Source organism: Rhinolophus sinicus, chromosome 12 (assembly GCF_057876585.1).
Source record: "Rhinolophus sinicus isolate RSI-liver-muscle chromosome 12, RSI-T2T, whole genome shotgun sequence".
Classification (NCBI taxonomy): Eukaryota; Metazoa; Chordata; class Mammalia; order Chiroptera; family Rhinolophidae; genus Rhinolophus; species Rhinolophus sinicus.
The window spans coordinates 15526309-15548040 of NC_142512.1; the positions used below are offsets into that span (position 1 = coordinate 15526309).

The window sequence follows — 21732 nt, forward strand, 5'->3', positions numbered from 1 at the left end:
CTGATAATTCCCAAATCTAGATTTCTAGCTTAGATCCTGCATATAAGCATACTGTTGGCCAAGGGACATTTACTCCCATGTGTCCCTTAAGGACCTCAGAACCAACGTGGCCACACAGTAACTCATCATGTTCCCTCTAGACCTGCTGGAGAAACCTCAGTTATTCCACCTCTTCCCCATCTCCCCGACCGGTTTTCAGCAAATTCCTATTTAGCTCTGAAATGTTCTTTGACTCTATCCTCTTCTCTTCACCCCCCCCCCCCCAACCCTGCCACTTCTGCCTCTTTTCATCTCTAACTGAGTCTAATGCAGTGCAATCCTCATTGGTCATTCTGCCACCAACTCCTCCCCCTGTAGTCCAGCCTCCATATGGCCAGAGAGAGCTTTCTAAAATGCCAATCAGCTTAAATCTTCCAATGGATTTCTAGTGCCTTTTGAATAAAGTCTAAATTCCTTTCTGGCTACACGTCCAATCCCTCTCTATCTCATGCACGACATTGAAACACTACTCCTTAAAAACATCACTCAGTATATGGCATAGTGGATAGAAGTGTGAGCACCAGCATCCTGGCTCTGTAAGTTATTTGCCCTGTAACCTCTCCTTTTGTAAGGTAGAGTGCAGCAAACAGCCACTTATGCTGTCCATCACTTTGCAGCGTGACTTTGCACAGGCTTTGAATTTGGATTTGGCCATATGATTTGCTTAGCCAATGGCACAGTAAATATAATGCAGGCAGAGACTTGAAAAGTCCTTGTGCTCTGTAGCTTACCCTCATTTTCTCCTTGGAACCCTGAGACCACCGCATGAATAAGCCCAAGCGAGCCCGCTGGACGATGAAAGGACATGAGGAGAACTGAGGCATCTGAAAGACAACTTGCCCAACTGCAGACATGAGGTCATCCTAGGTCATCCAGCCTCCAGCTGACCTGTCAGAGGGACGGCAGAACCCAGTAGAGATCAGCTGAATCAGCTCAAACCAGAATCTCCCAATTGACCCACAGAATTGTGAATAAAACCACATGGTTGTTTTGTTTTGCCCATCTGAAACCTGAGAAATGATAACTCAGTGGAGTTTTATAAAAACAGTCTTATTGAAGTGTAATTTACATACCATGAGAGTCACCCACTTTAAGTGTACACATCAATGAATTTTAGAAAATTTTAGAGTTGTGCAACTATCACCACAATCCAGGTTTAGGACATTTCTATCACTCTAAAAAGTTGCCTTGAACCTGTTTGCAGTTACTCGCCTCTCCCACTCCAGGCCCAGGCAATCACCTGTCTGCTTTCTGTCTCTATAAATTTGTCTTTTCTGGACATTTCATATAAAAGGCATCATACGATCTGTGACCTTGTTCATCAGGCCTTTTTTTCACTTAGCATAATGTTTTTGAGGTTGTCCGAGTGGATAGTGTCCCGGGGGTAAGATGTCTGCGACTCGGAGCTGGAAGAAGATGCATGGAGCTGAAGGCAAGTAGACATGCTTTATTTACAGGCTTCCTGGGACTCAGCCTGGGGTTTCTCACGGCTGCTTGACACAGCTGGACATTCTCAGGTTACAACCTGTAGCCAGTAGCAGCCTCATAACTCCCAGCAGCCTGCTTCACAGCAGCCCACAGCAGCCCAGTCCAGCAGCGCCCCCCTAAAATGGCTGGACCCTTTTATATCCCACTGAGACAAAGGCGGCTCACAGCCAAAGGTGCATACATAAGGGTATTTACATTAACATGTTAGGATGGCCTGAGCCTGAGCAGCATTCCATCTTATCGGACCGGCGGGCCGGTCAGGGTCGGCGGCGGGCCGGTCAGGGTCGGCAGCTGGCCGGAGGAGGGAAGCCTGGCTCTATTTTCCCCACAGAGGTTCATCTATGGTGTAGCATGCGTCAGCAGGTCACTCCTTTTTATTGCTAAATGGTGTTTGCCTAGATAAATCACATTTTGTTTATCCGTTCACCATTTGATGGACATTTGGATTGTTTCTGGTTTGAGGTTATTACTAATAATGCTTCTATGGGCTTTCACGTACAAGTCTTGGTGTGGACGTATGCTTTCATGTCTGTTGGGTGGAGACCTGGGAGTAGAATTCCTGGGTCATATGGTAAGTGTATGTTTAAGTTTTTATGAAAACTGCCAAACTGTTTCCCAAAACAGCTGCACCATTTTACATTCCCAACAACCGTGTATGAGGGTTCCATAGTTTCCACCTCCCAGCCAACTAGAAGCTCTTTTAGCCGGAGTTGCTAAGCTGTGAGAATGTGAATGTGCTGCTACCAATAGCTATTCATTTGTTGCATCATTTATTTAACAAGTATTATCTGAGTACCTAGCACTACGTGGTACCCTCTGGCACTGCAAGAAGTCCCTGACAATTCTGTAAGTTGGAGGTGACAACACCCTGGTGACATTGTTTCATCACACTGTTCCTGTTTCTCCCCTGCCCCAGGCCTTTCAGATGCAGGACGTGGTGAGTTCCCTGATGAAGTTTGAGTTGGGTCTGCTGCAACCGGAAGGGTCTGCCAGTGCACCCCTGTGGGGACAGAGCCCCAGAAAGCAGTGAGCTCTTGGCCTCACATAGAAAGCTGCTGGCTCAGGTAGTAAATGGCCATCAACTGTGATTGGATGGCCATCAGCTGTGGCTAGTTGGCCGTCAGCTGTAACCAGTGAGCCATTGGCCACTACTATAACTGCCGTGGCTACGCTAGCAGAAAATGGGGGCTAGCAAGAAGATGGTGGCTGAGCCTGCAAGCGGCGCAGTGAGGGTTGAGAATTGTGTGGTTCCTGCTTCCTGTCTCTCCAACCCAGCCGCCAGTGAGACTATAGTGGTATGACTCCCCTATCTATGACTCCGTGGGTGTTCCTTTTTGGCCTCATCGTGTCCTGCGTTCTTATATGGGGAGCGGGAGCAGAGACCCTGCAGGCCTCCCCACATGACAACCCCTCCAACCCCCTAGGATCCAAATAAGTCCTAGTGTCTGTTCTCCCCACATTCCACAACAGAACACCAACCAGCCTCGGAACCTCGAGTGCAACAGAGTCGGTGGCAGTACCAATGGAAGCCAGAGAAGGGCCTGGTGGATACAAAGAGGGGGTGGGGGGACGGGCTCAGGTCAGGCAGGCTTTTGAAAGTACCGTACTTGTTCCTCATCATACAGGATACGTCCAAAAGGCTGGAATTCTGAATTTGTGGGTGAGGAGCGTGGAAAATTCAGGACACAGATATAGATGTAGATCTAGGGAGACAGGAAAGGAAGAAGGGAAGAAAAGCAGCAACACCTTAACCATGCTATCTCTGGGTCTCGGGATTGTGGGAGCCTTTATTTATTACTGATTTTGCTTATAGTGATTTCAAACTTTCAAGTTTTCTACAAATATTGTGTATTAGTCTTTTCATGTGTTAAGTTTTAAATTAAAAAAAAGACCCGGCAATCATTATTTCTTTTAAAAAGAAATAAAGTCCTGGGGAAGGTTTGAGCGCCGCTGGGGCGCTGGCCGTCTCCATTTCAGCTTCTTTCCGGCCAAGGCCCCTTTTCCCCGTGCCTCTGGCTCTCAGCTAGCAGCTGGTACTCCCTCAGTCTGGCGATGGGCTCCAGGTTGCCATGGAAACAGACCAGTTTGTGCAGCGACTTACCAGCTGCAGGCCCTGGAGCTCCTTAGGGTTCGAACCTGGAGAGCCAACCTCTGCAACAGGCTGGAGTCAGAAGGAGGAGCTAGAGAAAGCGGTGCCTGGGCTGAGAAGCCGGGCGGACCCTGCAGAAGCCTTCCTGGTCTGGCTGGCTCCACCCCCACCCCCGCTATCCCTCCTCAGTGATAGAAACACAGCTGCAGCCAGGGTCACAGCTCACTGCGCTCCCACAGGACCACCCAGGCCCAGCAGACCCACATCCCTACCACTCCTCGCCAATGGCTAACGAACTCTTTCAGCGTAAACCCTGGGACCCCGAGCAGATTCGTCTGGACCCAGACACTGACTCGGAAGGCCTGTTTGACGTGCCACCCCCGGAACAACCTCCTGCTGCCCGCATGCTCAAGTCCACCGCCGCCTCCGGCAAGAAGTCTGGTCGGCAGCGTGCGGGCGAGAGGGCGCAGGGGGTCCGTTCCAGGCAGACCTCAAAGACCACTGCGTGCCCCCTGCCCAAGGAAGAGGCGCCTCCAGTGGACGAGGGCTGCTATCTTGATCATTTCCCGCACCTCTCCATCTTTATCTACGCAGCCATTGCCTTCTCTATCACCTCCTGCATCTTCACCTATATCCATTTACAGCTTGCTTGAGTGGCGGGTGTGGGGGGGGGCGGGGGAGGTGGGGGTGAGGGGGATTGGAGAAGGAAGGGAAAAGAAGGGCTAGGCATTTTTGTGTTTGGGAGACAACGCTGTATTCCTTGCATTTAGCTTTCTTCTCTGCTTGTCACTACCTTTGTCCATCAGTAGAAACATACAAAGCAGCTACCGGTAATGAAATAAGGGTCTATTTGCACCTGAAGATTAGGGGAGGGGGTAATCAGACCCCAACGGTTAGAATCTTGGGGTGCAGTAGGACCTCATTTATAATTAAGATAATATCCTTGGACCCTACTGCTTTATGAGGTGGGGGAACACACAGGGAACCCATCATTTTGTGTTTGGGGCATGCACAGCAAGCCCAACATTCTGTTCTGTAAGGGATGAGCCAGCCCTGGGCCCGAGGCCTTCCAGAGAGGGCTCCTCAGGGAGAGTGGATGCCCTGGCCAGAACTAGGCGAGAGCCCTGTGAAGCTGCATTGCTGCAGGAGGAGCCAGTTGTATCTCCACCTGGCACACACAGATATCTGGCGGGAGATGGCGGACCTGAGCGCACGGGATGCCCCCAGAGCGCAGGACACAGTGAGTGGCTCTTGTCAGAGTACTGTGACCTGTTCCCAGGGCTTCAGGCTGCTCTGAACGTTTTTCCTGCTTTAGGCTTTGCTGCTGCCACCGCTGTCGCTCCTGAGCCTAGCGGAGACCCATAGCAAGAGGAGCTGTCCTGCAAGGAGCCCATGCTCTCATTGTGTCTTGGACGGCGTGGGACCAGTTGCAGACTCCCCGGGACCACAGGCCTATAGCTTGTGCTTCGCAGGATGTGGTCCAGGCTGGAATCCTCGGGAGGGCTGTCCTCCAGGACTGTGGAAGCAAGTTTTAACCTGTGTGGGGAGAAGCCTGGACGATGAAATCAGAGAGCTAAAATAGCTCAGCGTTAGATAATTCAGCATTAAAATAGCTCCGGTGAAATGTGGTGTTTCTGTTAGAGGAAGCCTCCGAAGGGGGAAAGGGGGCTCCACTCTGCGGGAAGACTGACTGAAAGAGAATCCTCACTTGAGAATTCATTCGTTGCGTGAATTCAGCAAACATGCTATCTGCCCTGAACCTGTGCTGTCGTAAGCTCTGAGGGTGTACAGATCTCGGAAGGTGTCCTTGTGGCTACCAGGGGAAGCAGTGGGAATGCAGTGGTTTTGCCTGAGCCGGATGGGAGTGGGGATACTACTAGAGGGTCACTTTATTAACTAATTGTGCTGGGGGAATTGTTAATGGATGCTGTGGTGCTGCCCAGCCAGAGTCTAGAGGCGTCACGGTTGGTGCCAGGTTTGTATCCAAACAGCATTGTGTGGTGTGAAAATTGTCTTGTGGGAGCCAGAGCAATAAAGCTCTTTTCTCTGCACATTGACCAGCTCTGAGTCTTTTTTGCACTGTCAGGTAGGGAGGATCTAAGACCTTCCACCCTTGAGCAAAAAGAGGGATCCCTGTCCTGGTTAGACTATGCTTTCCAAGGACTGGGCTGCCTGTTTGGAGGGGGGTGAGGCGCCCCTGGGAGCAACGTTATGGGGACATTCTAGGGGTGCAGAGGACATGGCTCTGACATTCAGGCTCTAATCAGTAGAGGCTGGCCCTGCAGGACTGAGAGTCCTTCCACCTGGCCTTTTTCTGCCTCTTATTGACCCATCACTATCTGGGCTCATCCTTGCATGCTCCCTCCCCGCTCTTTTCTCCTTATGGCAGGCCTTCTCCTCTTGTCTTCCAACGGTCTGTCCTTGCCTTCCCATTAGAACTTAGCGGCTCCCTGAACTGCCCCTCTGTACTGTCCCACAAGTCGATACACTGTACAGTTTAGATCTAATGTCTCCCACATATTTCTTAATCTTAGACCCCACCCACCGCCCCCATCTGCCCAGCATTCTGCCTTGCTGTTCCCCAATTTGGAAAGTGTAGTTTCATGATATACAAATGTCCATCAGCCCCGAATAATAGGGTTGGGGGAGGTCGTGCTCTGACAGTACCTGATTGGGCCTGATTGGGGTCCCAGATAACTAAGGGTCACCGGAAACTAATGTTGATATTATAGTGTGGAGTTAGTGGGAAGGGGGTAGAGATTTAGAAGACCCTGGAAAGGTATTCAGTTCATTAGGTTCCTGTCTTATTCCAAAAGGAATCAAAGGAATTGTGTCTTTTTAGGACTCTTGGTTGCAAATAACAGAAAAGACATTGGAACTAGCTTAAGCAAAAGGAAAATTAAAAGGAAGCAGAATGGCTTATGGAACTTAAGGGCACAGATGTATTGTAACTTTAGCAATACAGTGGAAGCAGTGACTGCAATATTGGGCATTCCAGGTCCCCATGGTCTCCATCCCTCAACCTTGCTTCTCTCTGGTCAGCGACATCATTTTCTTTCTTACTGCAGCCTGGCTGTCTCTGGTATTCCCAGAAAATGGCCTTTGCTACCATCTGTCTGCGGCCAGTCTGCTGGGGCTCGAGGAAACGGGTCAGTTGTACAAACATGGCTATTCCTGCTACAATTTAGCTTGAGGGGCAGGGGGCTGTTTGAAATAGGGGGCAGGGCTGGGCAGGCCATCAGAAGGCGTCCATTACACTCTACTCCTGCCTGCCCATCACAGGAGGACACACACACACACACACACACACACACACACACACATCTATCACAACACAAACAGTACACACATCACCCTCATCAATAGTATTTCAAAGATGCCTGGGCCTAACACAATTTACTTTTGTCGTGCAAAACAACAAACAAGTACTGTCTGTGCTGAAGAGACCCAGTCCCCAAACATTCTTGCTCCTGCCAGCAGAGGTGAAGGGGGAAGTGGATAGTCCCGCTGTCGTCTATCCTGGGAAGTGTTAATCCTGGGGCAGGAGGACCAGATCCCACTCCTGTGGGATTCATAGGTCTTGTCCCCACACCAAAGTCATTTTTGTCACGCTGTGGTAAAATACGTTGGCACAGATGATCACAAGTGGGGCAGAATACAGAGCCTGAAAATACCACTGACTGCATCCCACCAGTTGAAGAAAATTAGAATTTCTTGGAAGTCAGTGGCTACCACAGGGAATTTAATAAAAATGATTTCAGGCACACAAAGAGGAGTAGAAGTCTATAATTTAGGCAACTGAAGTCCATCTGATAGGAAGAAATCATGACCCAGGCCCAAATGTATCTTCTGGGCCCATAGTGGGCAGAAATAAACAAGTCCCAGGAGTCACTGTATCGGATTTGCATTTCCATGTCTGGAGTGACAGTGAGCCGTGTATCTAACAGAATCCTGGGGATTAGGAGGGAGGACTGCAGCCAGCCTGCCAGGGGTTCAATCCCAAGTCCATCACTTTCTTGAGACTTTAGGACTCTTACTTAACATCTTTCTCCCTCAGGTTTTTTTTTTTTTTTTTTGCAAATGAGGATGATAGTAATACCTGTTATCATAGGCTTTGTGATGGTTAATTTTATGTGTCAACTTGACTGGGCCACAGTGCCCAGATATGTGGTCAAACATTATTCTGGAGATTTCTATGAGGGTGTTTTTGGATGAGATGAGCATTTCAATTAGCAACATTGAAATTAGTAACATTGATATTAATAAACCAGGTTGCCCTCCAGCATGTGGTTAGCCTCATATAACCAGTAAAAAGCCTGTATAGAACAACGGACTGATGTCCCTTGAGCAAGAGGGAATTCTGCCAGCAGGAGGCTGCAACATCAGCTCTTCCCTGGGTTTCCAGCCTGCCAGTTCACCCTGCGGATTTTGGACTTGTCAGCATCCGTAATTGTGAGAACCAATTCCTTCAAATCAATCTTTCTCTCTTCCTCTGTCTCTCTCCCTCTCTTGCCAAAAAAAAAAATGTGTACGCATTTTAAGAAAGGAAAAAACTGTATTAAAATTGTAATACTCAATATATACTGATAACAAAAGGTGCATACAAGTCGTGTGTACACATTTTTTTGGCGCCCCCCCAGTACACACACACACACACACACACACACACACACCCTATTAGTTCCGTTTCTCTGGAGAACCATGACTAATACAGAGTTGTCATTAGGGTTATATGAGTTATACATGTAATACTCTAAGAACAGCTCAGGGCTTGTTGCCCACTGTAGTGGACTATAACTTCAGTGTTTGCACATATCTGGTTTTAGCTTCATGGAGGCCTATGCTCTCTCACTCTTCTAACACATCCCTGGGTTATTGAAAATATCCTCATACCCTCAGCAAGGGTGTGAGGGCCGTTGGGTTCGCCCAAAGGTCAGGTACTCCTTAGAGGTGGCAGGGCAGGAAGGGGGAGGTTGCCCCCAGCACCCTGACTGCATTGACTCTTTACTGTGTGGCCCCAACAATGGTCACAGCCCCACCTGGGATCTATAACTTAGAGGACAGCGCCTGGGACAGGCCCTGAGCTATCGGGCTCCACCTGCACCATCCTATGGAGAGGAGCAGAGCTTCCTCTGGGGGATCTAGATTCTACCTCGAGATGGAGCAAATTAGAAACAATGAATGGGCACTGTCCTGTGCAATATGAAACCCAATGCAAGGCAGCAGGAGCGAATAGTTTTGTCCCGAGAGTGTTCTTCCATGCTTGTTAGGGACTTCCATGAGGGCTCTGGCCATTTGGAAAACAAACAGGTGCTATGACAAATTGACATACCTTTATTCTCCTAAAATAGCTGATGACATTAAATTCAGAATCAAGTCATGTACTTGCCACATTCGGCAGAAAACTACTGATGCAGGCAGCTGACTTGGATTCTGCTCAAATGAGCAAGTTCATTGTGCAAGCTTTCTTGTTCTTAGAGGTGGAGAGCCGGAGTCCTGGGTGCTGAGCCCTGATGACATCATGCCTTCTACACACGCTTATCCAACCTGGGGCCAGAAAGCAGCACGGTTCCCTGGATCTTAGGAAAAGAATTTCCTTTTCAAGTGTGGGTGTCCTGCTACACTCCACTTTCACTAGAGAACAGTTTTAAGAGCTGGGATCCAAAGTTCAGGGACTCTCTCAGTCAGCAGAAGGGTCTCGACAGAGTCAGCCAAATGTACCGAACATGCAATGTGACCTGAGCAAAGGTCAAAGGGTCCAGAAGGTGGCACCTCTGCACATGCTTATGAAGAAACTGGGATGGCTGCCACAACAGTGGGACTTTCCATTCTTGAGTTTCTTGATGTTTGTGCACTGACCCTATTGAATTCTTTCTTGTGGGTAGTTGTGGGAGGTTGAGAGACGTGCTGAACTCTCTCACACACCCAGGGAGCAGTGAAACCAAGCGATACGCACTGCTTATTGTGTCCTCACTCTGTGCACTGAGCTGAACACTGATCTGAACTCAGACATGTGTTATTTCATTTAACTAACAGATTAACCTCAGCGTCAGGAAGGCCAAAGAAGAGACACCCTAGGCTGTGTGGTGGAGGCTAAGGACAGGGTGAGGCCCAAGCAGATGGCAGGAAGATGTGATTCTGAGGGAGGAGGGTGACAGAGTGGGGAGGGAGGCACAATCAACTTGGGCCACTGTGTCTTAGGCTCAGGCAGCCTGAGGGAAGCTTTGCTCTCACAAGCTGAGAACAACACTGGTATAAATGTTTCAACAACAATGGTTTGAATTCTAAGATTACTGATTCACTGAGGCCAAAGGGTGGCCTACTCACTGGGGAATTGTTACCAGGGTGGACCCCTGGATTACATAGATAGTATGGTGGCCAGGAAAGGCATGAAAGGATGTCTCTGGGGACTGTTTCTTTACCATTTACTTACTCATAAGTCCTCACTCAATACCCACCATATGCCAGGCACTGTCCTAGGCACTGGGAAGAAACTGACGAGCAGATCAGACATGGTTCCTGCCCTCGGAACTAAACATCTAGTGGGGAGAGACCAGCAATGACACAGGAAGGACACTGCCATGTGCTGAGTGCTCTGATGGGGTGGGGGACATGAGGTGCTGCAGGGGCACAGGACAGTGGTACCTAAGCCAGGTATAAGGGCATGGAATCACTTTCCACAGAAGGAGTCATCTAAGCTAAAACCTTGACTCCATTTCCCATGCCGCCTCCTTCTTCACCCCTCTCCTGGCTCTAGGAACTCACCTAGACTTCAGAAACAACAAAGCACAATCCACTAATAGAAAAACCAAGCTCAACAAAGACAAGTGAAAAATAAACCTTTTTCCCCCTCCTATTCACCAGCCATTCAAAACTCCCAAGCTGTCCATTTCCATTGTCTGTCTACAGCTGGACATGTCCAGTCCCCCCCACTCCCTCCCCACCCTACCCCTGCATCTGGATGGCACAGGGATTGTTCTAGGCTTGACTGTGGTCACCACTGGATGAGGCTCTTCGGTTAGGCTTCTGCAAGGTCTGCAGACGTCCTGCCAGCTGCAGGTGGACATTCTCTGAGATGCTGTCATCCCACTTGAACAGCTGGCCTGTGAATGCCAAGGAAGGCAGTCTGGGTGACCGTTTGGCATCCATGGACATGTAATGCCCAGCAAAGCCATCATCAAAGTTCTATAACTTTAGGGCTAGAAGGCAACTCAGATGGCAACATGTTTAGAGATGAAGAAACTGAGACCCAAAGAGTGGTCAGGCAGCACCAGGACTCACAAGCAGCTGTTCAGACCTCAGCTGCTGAGCTTGTGCAGAGCCCGTGTAGCCTCCTTCAGCTCCTGCTTCTCCAAGAGTTCCATAATTAGGTGAGGATGGGTCTCCTTCAGGGCTCGGTAGAATTGATCTTTGCAGGCCCAGCCCCAGGACTTGCTGAAGCTGAGCAGCTTCCGCATCTGGTCCGGCTTGGTGGACTCAGCCCGCACCCTCTCATACTGCTCATCGCTCAGCAACCGTCCATACAGCTTGTCCAGGACAGCGTCCACCGATGTCACTCGAGCCACCAGCTGTTCCCGATGCTGGTCCAGAAAGTGTGGCAAGGTTGGGGCATCTGGGGATGAAGGTGAGGTTGGCAATGAATAAAGAAGGGCTCCCACCACAGGCCCTACCTCTGATCTCCACCGCCAAGTCTTGACCCACCTCTTTTGCATCCCTGGCTTCTCCTCTCTCTGTGAAGGCATTGGACCACCAGAGCGGCACCTCTGCCCTCTGTCCTGTCAGCATCTTGCCCAGCATTGTGCTGAGCTGGGGGTGGGCTGCATGTTGGAGGCATTTGAGGTTGTCCAGTGGTAAGGACCAGGACTTCCATGGGGGATGGGGAAGGACTCTGCCCTGGGGCACACATCACTCTCCAAAGACTGATTCCTTGTGAGGTTTGTAACGATAAAGTCCCTTCCTTTCTCTCTTTCCTCCCCTCCAAGACCAGATAGTGCACCCCAGAACTGCCATGGCTTTTGTGGTCTCTAACAGTTGTTACTGACCTGTCAGGTATGGAGGGACTGGAGTAGCTGCAGGTCTGAGGTCTCCTGGAGGAAAACAGTCAGGAAGAAGCATCTAAAATAGTGCTAGTTATTAACACAAATAATAAGCCTTGAAACTCCTCCCCATGTCTCACTTCTGAGATTTCTTTGATTCTGAGAACGAACTGCAAACTAATTCTGACAGAGTTTGGAGTAAGGGTTGCAAGGGCCCTTAGAGATTATGTAGATGAATCCCTTCCTCATGCATATGGGGAAACTGAGGCCCAGAGGCCATAATTAGACAGAGAGAGAGAGAGAGAGAGAGAGAGAGAGAGAGAGAGAGAGAGAGAGAGAGACAGCAATTTCTTTTTCATCATTGTACACATGGTTTAATTCAGTCCTGGCTTGAATGCAACCCTAGTGGAGAAATAACCCAGTCCCCTGCTAGATGGCTTGAACTATTGAAATCTCCTTATTCTGAGTGGAAACAACCTCCTTGTCCTTGTTTGGCCTTCCAGACTCACAGTGTTTGTTCTGGATTTTGAGGTCAGAATCAAAAATCAAAATCAAGAAACTCTTAGCATTTGAGAGTAATGGGTGACTTTTTATGGGAAAAGTAAGTAATAACCACCACAACAAATGAAGGGACTTAAACAATTACTTGCATAAAAAGAGGAACAGGGCATCCACAGCAGCTCATGTGGTCAAGGCCTGAGATTTTGAACAGACCCAAGTTCAGTGCGACCTGACGTGTGGGGAGGTGGGCACAAGCACAGGGGAGTTCCAGCTGTGACACTGGGAGCACCAGGTTCATTTGGATGGACAGAGTAGGGAGTTCCACATCCTTCATGCTGACTGGACAGTCTTAGAGTCCATCTTGATTCATCTGCCAATAGAAGCAGCTTCTGAGGAAGGCAACAGGATGGCAAAGAATTTAACTACAATATAAGAGGAATGATGGAAGGAACTAGAGAGTTTAACTTGCATAGGAAGAGTTTTAAGGGAGGCCTTGATCACAGTCTTCAAATACCTGAAGGGCATTCTCTTGAGGATGGAGATAGATTCTTCTGTCAGCACCAAGGGGCAGAATTAAGACTGAGAAGAGGAAGAGACTGGCCTAAGATGAGGAAAAATAGCATTATCACTACTCTGTGTAAGGACCACTGCATGAGATGTGTCCATACTTCACTTTATTTAATCTTTCCTACAATCCTACCAGTTAGACATATGATGTTCATTTTACAGATGAAGAACCCAAGACTCAAACGAGTTAAGTAATCTTCCCAAGACCACCCAACAAGCAGGTAAGTGCCAGAGTGGGATTCAAACCCAAGTCTCATACTGGGGCTGATTATTTCTCCATCTGTGATTGCTTCCAAGCCAAGACCCATTCTTTTTCCTGCTTGTATCTTCACCAAATTTCAACTGTGGACCATGGCTGGTTGCCCCAAAAAGACTGTTTAGGGGATTTTGGTTTTGGGAGGCGTCATTGCTAGTTTAAGAGACTGTAAAATTCCACCCATTCCTGAAAGTTCATTATGTGATTCCCTCCTGTCTACCTTGAAAATATCTAAATGATCCAGGTTAGCATATGTGCTATTGCCAATATTGGCGTAATCCATACAACCATATAACCATCTTGTTCTTATTCTTTCATGTCACATCGAATCTATCATGAGAAACTTTGGCAAAGACCTTGTGGGTGCCAAAGTCTGTTAATACAGGGCATTGTGGAGACTCTTTGGGACATGGGGAAGGGAATGGGGCTTACTCGTAGAGTCAGATAAACTTGAGTTCAAATTCTGGTCACACCAGCTGTTGTGTAACTAGAAAAAGTCATATAACTTCTCTAGGTTATTTCTTGTCATCAGCAAATTGTGATAATACAAACTGATCTCTCTCTCTCTCTCTCTCATTGACTTTCTGAGCTCCCTGGGCTTGTCTTGACTTTACCTGATTTTATCAAGGCTTCCCATACAGTCTTATCTTTCTTGTCTTTCATTTTCAGCCTGATCCCTGACCCCAAATGGCCAATGTAGAGCTCAGAGAAGAGCTGGGATTTACCAGGACTCCGATAGCAGAGCTTCAGTTCCTGATGAGAGAAAGAGTTGTCATGTGAGAAGCCATGGTTTATCCTGCAAGTCAGGTTTTCCCTCACGTGGCACATTCTTGGCCCAGCTCTACTCCATAGGGATCCGTGGATGATCTGTATTGAAATTAATCACCACTTCAGGCTCTGCTCTTTTCCAATTTTATATAAATCCTGACTCAGAAAAATAAGGACACAGCTGCATACCCCATGGATGAGTCAGGACTCATCCATAATATAGTACTCACACATCCTAAACCACATCCTTCTTCCATCTTGAACCAGATCCTTTTCTCTCCATCTCTTCCATCTTGAATCCAAACCCTCATTTCTCCAGCCCAAAGCCTGTCTTCCCAATGGATCCTAAGCTTGACCCACTTTCAATCAACAGAAAATTCATATCCATCCCCTCTCCTAAATCACATTCAAGACAGACTCTTGATTCCCAACTGTCTTCCAAACACGCTTCTTACTCTGTTTCCCCAAACTCAGTAAATGGCACTACCACGCACTGAGCACCTAAGTTCCAGATTTTGGTGTCATAACTCCTACCTTTCTCTCCCACACACCAAGTCCTATTGGCTTTACCTGCAACATATACCCTGAGTCCATCGACTTTTCTCCATCTTCACTGCTCCCTCCCTAATCAAGCCCCCATCAACTCCTTCCTGCATTATTGCAATAGCCTTTCAACTTACCTCTCTGCTTCCACTCTTGCCTCATTATTATACATTCTTACCGAGCAGCCAGGAGCATCTATATGAAAGTAAATCGACTCCTGTATTACCAAGTCTAAGACCCTCTAGGATCGTGTCATTGCACTTGGAACCAAATCTAAATTCCGCATCAGGACCAAAGGGTGATGGGCCCTAGGAAACCTCTGCCTCTTGTCTGACCCCATCTTCCTCCTCTCTCTTGCTGGTCATTAAGCTCTGCCGTACTGGCCTCCATTTTATCACGTGGAGTTATAACTGTGCCTGCTCCTCAATGCTTCTGAAGCCCTCTGCCACAAATGTCCATCTGCCAGAACCCTTCTTGTCACTCAGGCCTCAGCTCAAATGTCACCTCCTCAGAGACACCTGCCCTCTCCACCCAGTATGAAGTAGCCCACGTCACTCTCTTACATGGCCTGGTTGTGTCTTCCTCACAGCACGTCATGGTTCTTGGTCACTACTTAATATTTATGTAAGTCTCATCCCACTGGATCTTATCTTCCCAAGGGCGGGGCCTTGTCTTGTTCACTGAATTGTCCCAAAGGAAGACAGCGTAGTTGGCACTGGGTAAATGTTTATTGAATAACTGAATCATGAATGACTCTCATCTCTTGTCAACAACTGACACAACAGGAAAATCTAAGGTATTCATGCTTGGACTCATGTTTCCCAACTGCAAAGATATATCACACTTCCTCTTAACTACTGGACATCCATTCCATCTGTCGTCATTACTTAAGGTGGTCCAAAGACTCATCTGACAATGGAAGGAAAAAGAAGGACTGACCGTGGTTCAACAACAAACTATCATTCAGTGGACACTCTGACCCAAGCAGCAAAATCTGGGCAACGGTGAAAATGTGGATGTCATGGCTGAATGTCCCGTGGCCTGACATCATCCACGTTTGTCAAAAGGGGAGACTGAGGAAGAACAAGAGACAGCCCCTGATGTCCAGTAACTGATGTGATGCTCACAGTTAGGCCTCAGTGTTATTACAAACTAATCTGAGGCTGCCATCTCAGTCATGTTGTCCTCCTGTTGGACATACACAATCTCACAGAATGTCCCCTTCAGACAGGTCACTGTGTAACCCACAAATAGCCAAACATCACCCCACCCCACTATAATATTTACTGCTGTTTCAGCAATTATAAATTTATGCTTGCTGTGTCTGCCCTGCCTAGAGATAACATTTGCTGATGTTCCCAATCAGAATTGCCCTGCTTCCTGTCACCACCCAATCTAGTCCATTTCCATAGATGTCCCCCCAAATTACCCAACCAAGGCCCAGATCCTGTAATAGGTTCTTTCTGAGGCCCTTGTCCTGAGAGGCCTCACGGTTCGCATAGGAGCGTGTTCTCTGGCTGCAATGAGGAATAACCCCACTGTGTTCAGCGACAGGCATATTCCTTGTGGATTTGCCTGGAAAGCGTTGACACCCTGTAGGCCAACACTTCTCAGTGCCCCTAAGTCACACCCCATCATTGTCCTCCTCTAAATGTGACCCTCCCACAAGCTTCCTTTCTCCCAACCTTTGAAGCATTGCTGCTCACCCCAAATCCCACTCACTGTCTGCCCAACCCCACTGTGCCCTGACCCTGGGGAAGCTCTGGGACTTGCCCTGCAACTATTCCCAAGCGTGACCTCAGACCCCAGGGAGGGGTAAACATCGGGACTCCTCACCGGAGGGATTATTTCCATCTTCTCCGGACCAGACACAGTGTAGAGGGAGCCCATGTACAGTGGGCTCAGCGGGGGTGGCTTGCGTATTCGCACAAACTGGAACTTCTTCTCTTCGTCATCTATGGCCTAAGGAGCAAACAGAACTAATCAAGGAGGAGGCATCTAGTGGCTGGCTCAGAGATTCCCCCTTTGTCATCTGGTCTGAACAAAGTGACATGGTGCTTCTGCATGTTTATGTGGGTGCAAGGAGCGATACCACCCCTGCATCCTTGGCCCCCATGACTGCTACACAGAGAGTTCCGTATTTGGCTTGCATTACTTTCAGGGTGGGACTTGGGCCATTGCTAGAGAAGAAGTGAGAACAGAGGAAAGGAGGCAGCTCTGGGCATGGGGCCCTCCCATCCTTCTGTCTCCTGCAAAGAGGCTGCAAAATGTTCTGAGAGATGAGTGATGGAGCAGTAAACCCAGCTGGGAGAGACCTTAGGGACCCAGGAGACCAGTGCATGGTTGAGGAGGGGCAAGATTATTCATCCACTTCAAGATTCCCTCTTATAAGAGGCCCATCCATATGCCCAGTTGACCCATCTAGAAGCCTCTCTGGCTGCATGTCATGTTGCTATCAGCCCACCCTGGCCCAGGCTTTCTGGCTCTTATTGTCACCTTCCTAATTGAACAGTCATCGGGGATCAGGTAGAGGTGGAAGGCGACTTCCTCACGATGGAGGTGATGGTAGAGCAACACGTTGGAGCTGACAGGAATGTACAGGGCAGCACAGATCTTTCTTAGAACTCCAATGGGGGAGAAGCTGGGGTGTTCCAGGACTATGTAATGCGGCTCCACCTTGGCTGGCTTCTCCAGGAGTATTCCCTCCTTTCTAAAGTGGGCCACTTGGAACAGGGAGACGTCCACATGATCCCCTGTCAAAGAACGGATTTGAGAGGTGAGGATTGAATGCTGTCACTGATTCAGGCTTGGCCAGGGCAGTGGGGTCCCAGGGTATAGGCTCAGAGACCTTTCTGGGGTCCCAGCAGGGGAAGCAGCATGCCTGGCTCTAGGGCCTTTTGGGGCTTCTGGAAATAGTGTCTCTAGAGTGTGCTCATCATAGGAACCCCCTCAAGCCTAACCTATATACTGCCCTTGGCCTTGAAGCCAGGAATGATACTGATCCAGGAAGCCAGGAATGATACTGACCCCATGGTGACCTGTTCTGGCATGGATTCTGTGTATAGCAGGGCCATTAGTGACCCTGGCAGGTTTGACTCCGGGGAAGGTAGAGAACAAGGAGGAGGAAGGGACAGTGGGAAAATGGAGTGTCTGTAGGTAGTGGACATTTGTCAAGTGTTTGGTTACCCACCATTCAGATTCTTCCTTTTGGGAAGAACTTTCTCCTCCATCATTGTGTGGGTCTTGCCAGGAGACAAGCTGTGCCTCCCATTTGGGAAGCTGCTGCTCCCTGGCAGCTAGGACACAGATGTGTGACCAAGAAATGACTAAGTGGATCCTCCTAACTAGGACCTTGATCTAGAGGTGGTGAAACACAGATGAAAAGACAGAGATTCTTTTGGCTGGAGCAATGGGATCAAAGGTCCCGCAGCCACCCCAGCAGGAGGGTCCACAGTGGCTGTGTCTTCAGCAGAGGTCTCTCCATATTTTTTTTTTTGTTGGAACCTTGGCTGTGTTTTTGGTTTCTCAGCAGTCTTTGGTCACTGCTGTTTTTCTTCTTTCTTTGACTTTTTGCCTAATCATTTGTTAAGTCGCAGAGCTACTCAGTAACCTTCCTATACATTGCTTTTCTACCTAAATCAGCCAGAATTGGTTTCCTTGATTGCAGCCAAGAACACTCACCAGTACACCAGGTGTGGATGTTGACACCACGAGAGAGAGAGAGAGAGCTTGAGAGATGAAGGCTGGTAGTGGGAGAGATACTGGCCTAGAGGTCGGGAGTCCTGGCTCCATCCCTGAGTTGCCTGGCAACTGCTGCAATGCAGGTGGTTTCTGGGCAACAGAGAGACATCCAGCAAGGTGGACAAGGCCCTTTGGTGTGCATGGGCACCTATCAGAACATTACCGACTGATGTTAGTCTCAGGAGGGGCCATGGAGACCACTGTATACGTTTTCTCATTTATTAATTGCTTTTCTTGTGTGAAAAATAATATCACAGTGGTGTACAAAACCTGAAAAAATGCAAAAGAATACACCTCTATCTCAGCAAATAGTACAACTATTACTACCATCTTTCTCTTTTCCATTAGTCTTTCTCTGCAGCAACGCCTTTTCATGTTTCCATTATAGTCCATGTAGCTTTGTCTCCTGCCTTTCCCACATTAGTTTAAATTGTCACAAGCACCTGACAGACCTTTCTAGTGACTGCAGCATATGACCTCTGCTAGTGGACGCATCATCCTGTACTCGTAGTTCATCGCTCCCTTCTTGTTTCAGCGTTGTAGTGGCTTCCAACATTCACCATGATGAATGGTACTGCAATGCACATGTTTCTGCAGAGAACTTTTCTATTTCCCTTGGGTTATTACTTTTGAATTGATGAGTCCCAAGGAAATCATCAAGTGTGAAAGTATGTGAACATTTCTATGACTTGCCATGTTTTGCCAAATTGCTCCTCCGAGAGATGGTGAGCTTTGCACTGCCGTTGGTGACACTGTGTGGGTGATGTCACCTCACCCTCCACAGCACTGGAAAGTCCTAATGTGTTAGATGGGGGAACTGAAACCCTTAGAGGGTAATGCTTTTCCCAAGGTCATGAGCCAGCCACTGCCGGCCAGATCCCTGGGCTCAGACCATGGTTTGTGGCACTCACAGCCACTTTGTGCCACATTAATTTTGGCTGAATTCTGGAAGGTTCTGTGTGTATTTAACTCTGTTTCTTGCTAGGATGACCAACTGTCCTGGTTTGTCCAGGACTGATTGTGTTCCTGGAATGCAGGGCTTTCAGTTTTAAATCAGGAAAATGCTAGGCAAACCAAGATGAGTTGGTCACCCAACTATTTGCACCTTCCGGGCTCAAGTGAGCTATTGAGGGATAGAGTGACTTTCCTGCTCATAGAGGGACCCCGGGACCCCCACCATGTAAAGCTGGGGGTGTGAAGCACAGTGTAGCAGAGTGGGTCATGATAAGGGCTGCTGGAGTTTGACTCTCAGCAAATGCACTTCCCAGGCCTGGGAGTTTGAGCAAGTTACTTAACCTCTTTGTGCATCCCCTCCAAAGTGGAGCCACAAAAGCATCCACCTCCTAGTGTGATTGTGAGATGAAATGAGTTTGTGTCTATAAAGCACCTGGAATAGCACTGGTTACCTGCTATGATTATGGGTAAAATGCAACCTAACCAAGAACCTCATAACCGGGTTGTGTGGTTCTTTCTGTTTCCTCCTTAAATGACTTGGCCCACTCCTCTTGGGGTCTGAGGAGGAAAAAGTCCTATGATCTTCCGAAGACGCATTTTGCCAAACCTGAGTAATGGTTTTGGAACTCTTTGCTGTACAATCAGAAGGTATTTGTTCCAGAGAAGCAATAGTTTTGAGGCACATGGGATATCATGGTGGTTACCAGCCATTTAGAGCAGGTTCGTTCCTGGTACAGGTAGGGCAAGAGATAGGAAGGAGCTGGGAATGATCCCACCGAGGTGACTGTGAGGGCCCTCCTTCCCTGTGGGCAGCACAGAGAGGAGCGAGCACACCAGAGTGAGTGACTCACATTCCAGGAGGAAGAGCCACATGGATAGCAGGGTCTGTGTGTGCTGAAGGAGAGGGGTCGTGGGGGTGAAGGGCCCCAAAAGACAGGACTGGCTACCTGTGCTTCATGAGGCCGCAGGAGGGCCTCATGATGGGTTTAATGCTCTACTGTCACCATTTTGAAACTCTTAATAGATTTTGAACAAGAGCCTCACGTTTTCATTTTGCTCTGGTCCTCAAAATGAATAGAGCCAATCCTGCAGCAGCGTGAGAATTCCCAGAGTGGCAAGGTCAGTGAGGCCTTGGGGAGAAGCTGAGATGCTGAAAGCTCTAGGTTCTATCGATAGTGGGAGAAAACTCACTGTGGAAAGTTAAGAATTTGTTGTAGGACCTCACCAGTGATGGTGAAGAAGCAGCCAGTGCCCAAGTCCTAAATGAGGCCACCATGAGGCAGTGAGGTCATCATTTCCAGGACAACCAGTAGCTGCAGGCCAGAGAGCAGATAGCAAGGATTCCTGAAAGGGGCCTTGTTTCCTGGCTGGGCTCAGGCATGGTGAGCTACAAGCAGCCTTGTTGCCTTTTGCCTCTTGCTCTGCGTACAGAATCCTAAGGGAACAAGTCTTGTCTGGCCACAGGGTGAGGTCCAGAATGTGGTCTAGGGAAGGCTGATGGAACATGGGCTTGGGCTGGCCTGGGGTGCATGTGGGAGTAGCTCTTTTCCTGGCAGTCATAGAACCTGGCTTAGAATCCCAACTCTGCTTAAGCATTGTCAACTCTGAGCTTCAGTTTCTTTATTTGTACATCAGGGGGAAACCATAATACCAAACTCACTGGGTCATTATGAAAATCAAGATGATATTAGTACATATCGACCTGCTTTGTCTGATATCAGGCACAGAATCATTCACAGTTGTTATTATGCATGTCCCAGGAGCCCTCAAAGGAAAATGTCATCAACTTCGTGAAGTTACTCCTGCCTAGATCTGGCCTTCAGCCTGGTAGGCTTAGGCTCGTTTCCTGTGTACTTGGAGGGTCACCTCTTCCTTGGGAAAATCCCATTTCTGAAGCCCACCAGACTGACCAGGGCATGGCTAGGGTGTCCTCACCACAGGAAGGGGCCAGCTCACCCACCCCTGAGACAGTGGTGTGAACAGGGGAGGGGCCTGGGAGCAGGAGCTAAGGCATGCCTTGTGTTCTTGGGCCCTGTTGGTACATCCTGGCTCTGGGGCTTAGACACATGAGGTTTCTCCCCCCTAGAATATCCTGGTGTAGAGCAGGGAGCGGCAGTGTAGCCCAGAACATCCCAGACCAAGGGCAGACCAAATTCTCTCATTACTGGGCAGAGCTGAACCCACTCCATTGGCCAAGCCCCTGTCACTTTGACAGAGCACTTGGAGATGCCCTGGGCCAAGTTCTTGCTTTGCAGAAGAGGCAGGGTGGTTGTTGGAGTGGCTGTATTCATCACTTGATAGATGGTCAGGTGGGAAGAAATAACCTGTCTTATGGGAATTCTTATTTGATGTATGTTAGGCCTTCTCATGGTGTCCTCCATGTCACTTAATCTTTTTTTTCCTGTTTTTCCCCCCACATTTTCTGTCAATTTAGTATGTTTCCAAACTTGATTGATCATTTTTAATGGTTTATTGCTTCTTGCTCATATATATATATATATATATATATATATATATATATATATATATTTTTTTTTTTTTTTTTTTTTTAAGATTTTATTGGGGGCGGGGAACAGGACTTTATTGGGGAACAGTGTGTGCTTCCAGGCCTTGTTTTCCAAGTCAAGTTGTTGTCCTTTCAATCTTAGTTATGGAGGGTGCTATTCAGCTTCAAGTTGTCCTTTCAGTCTTAGTTGTGCGCAGCTCAGCTCCTGGTCCAGTTGCCGTTGCTAGTTGCAGGGGGCGCAGCC

At 48.4% G+C, this 21732-nt stretch overlaps 2 protein-coding genes across 5 annotated transcripts in view; one reads left to right on the forward strand and one right to left on the reverse strand.

The window, feature by feature from the left end:
- The first annotated feature begins 3590 nt into the window (after positions 1 to 3590).
- SMIM48 (small integral membrane protein 48) lies at positions 3591 to 5667 on the forward strand. The gene is made up of 2 exons (XM_088801984.1): positions 3591 to 4856; positions 4932 to 5667. The coding sequence occupies exon 1, from the start codon at positions 3901 to 3903 to the stop codon at positions 4267 to 4269; it is 369 nt and encodes a 122-aa protein (XP_088658110.1). The 5' UTR covers positions 3591 to 3900; the 3' UTR covers positions 4270 to 4856; positions 4932 to 5667.
- Positions 5668 to 8932: 3265 nt separating this feature from the next.
- NLRP1 (NLR family pyrin domain containing 1) overlaps positions 8933 to 21732 on the reverse strand; it is a 41122-nt gene continuing 28322 nt past the window's right edge. The window contains exons 10-14 of one of the 4 annotated variants that reach the window (XM_088801983.1): positions 16784 to 17040; positions 16124 to 16249; positions 13702 to 13729; positions 11659 to 11703; positions 8933 to 11228 (exon numbers count right to left, since the gene is read on the reverse strand). In XM_088801983.1, the coding sequence (XP_088658109.1) occupies positions 10915 to 11228; positions 11659 to 11703; positions 13702 to 13729; positions 16124 to 16249; positions 16784 to 17040 (770 nt within the window). In that variant the 3' untranslated portion in view covers positions 8933 to 10914. Of the gene's footprint in view, positions 11229 to 11658; positions 11704 to 13590; positions 13844 to 16123; positions 16250 to 16783; positions 17041 to 21732 lie in introns of all 4 variants that reach the window. The other 3 variants (XM_019718116.3, XM_088801982.1, XM_088801981.1) reach the window with 3 other exon arrangements.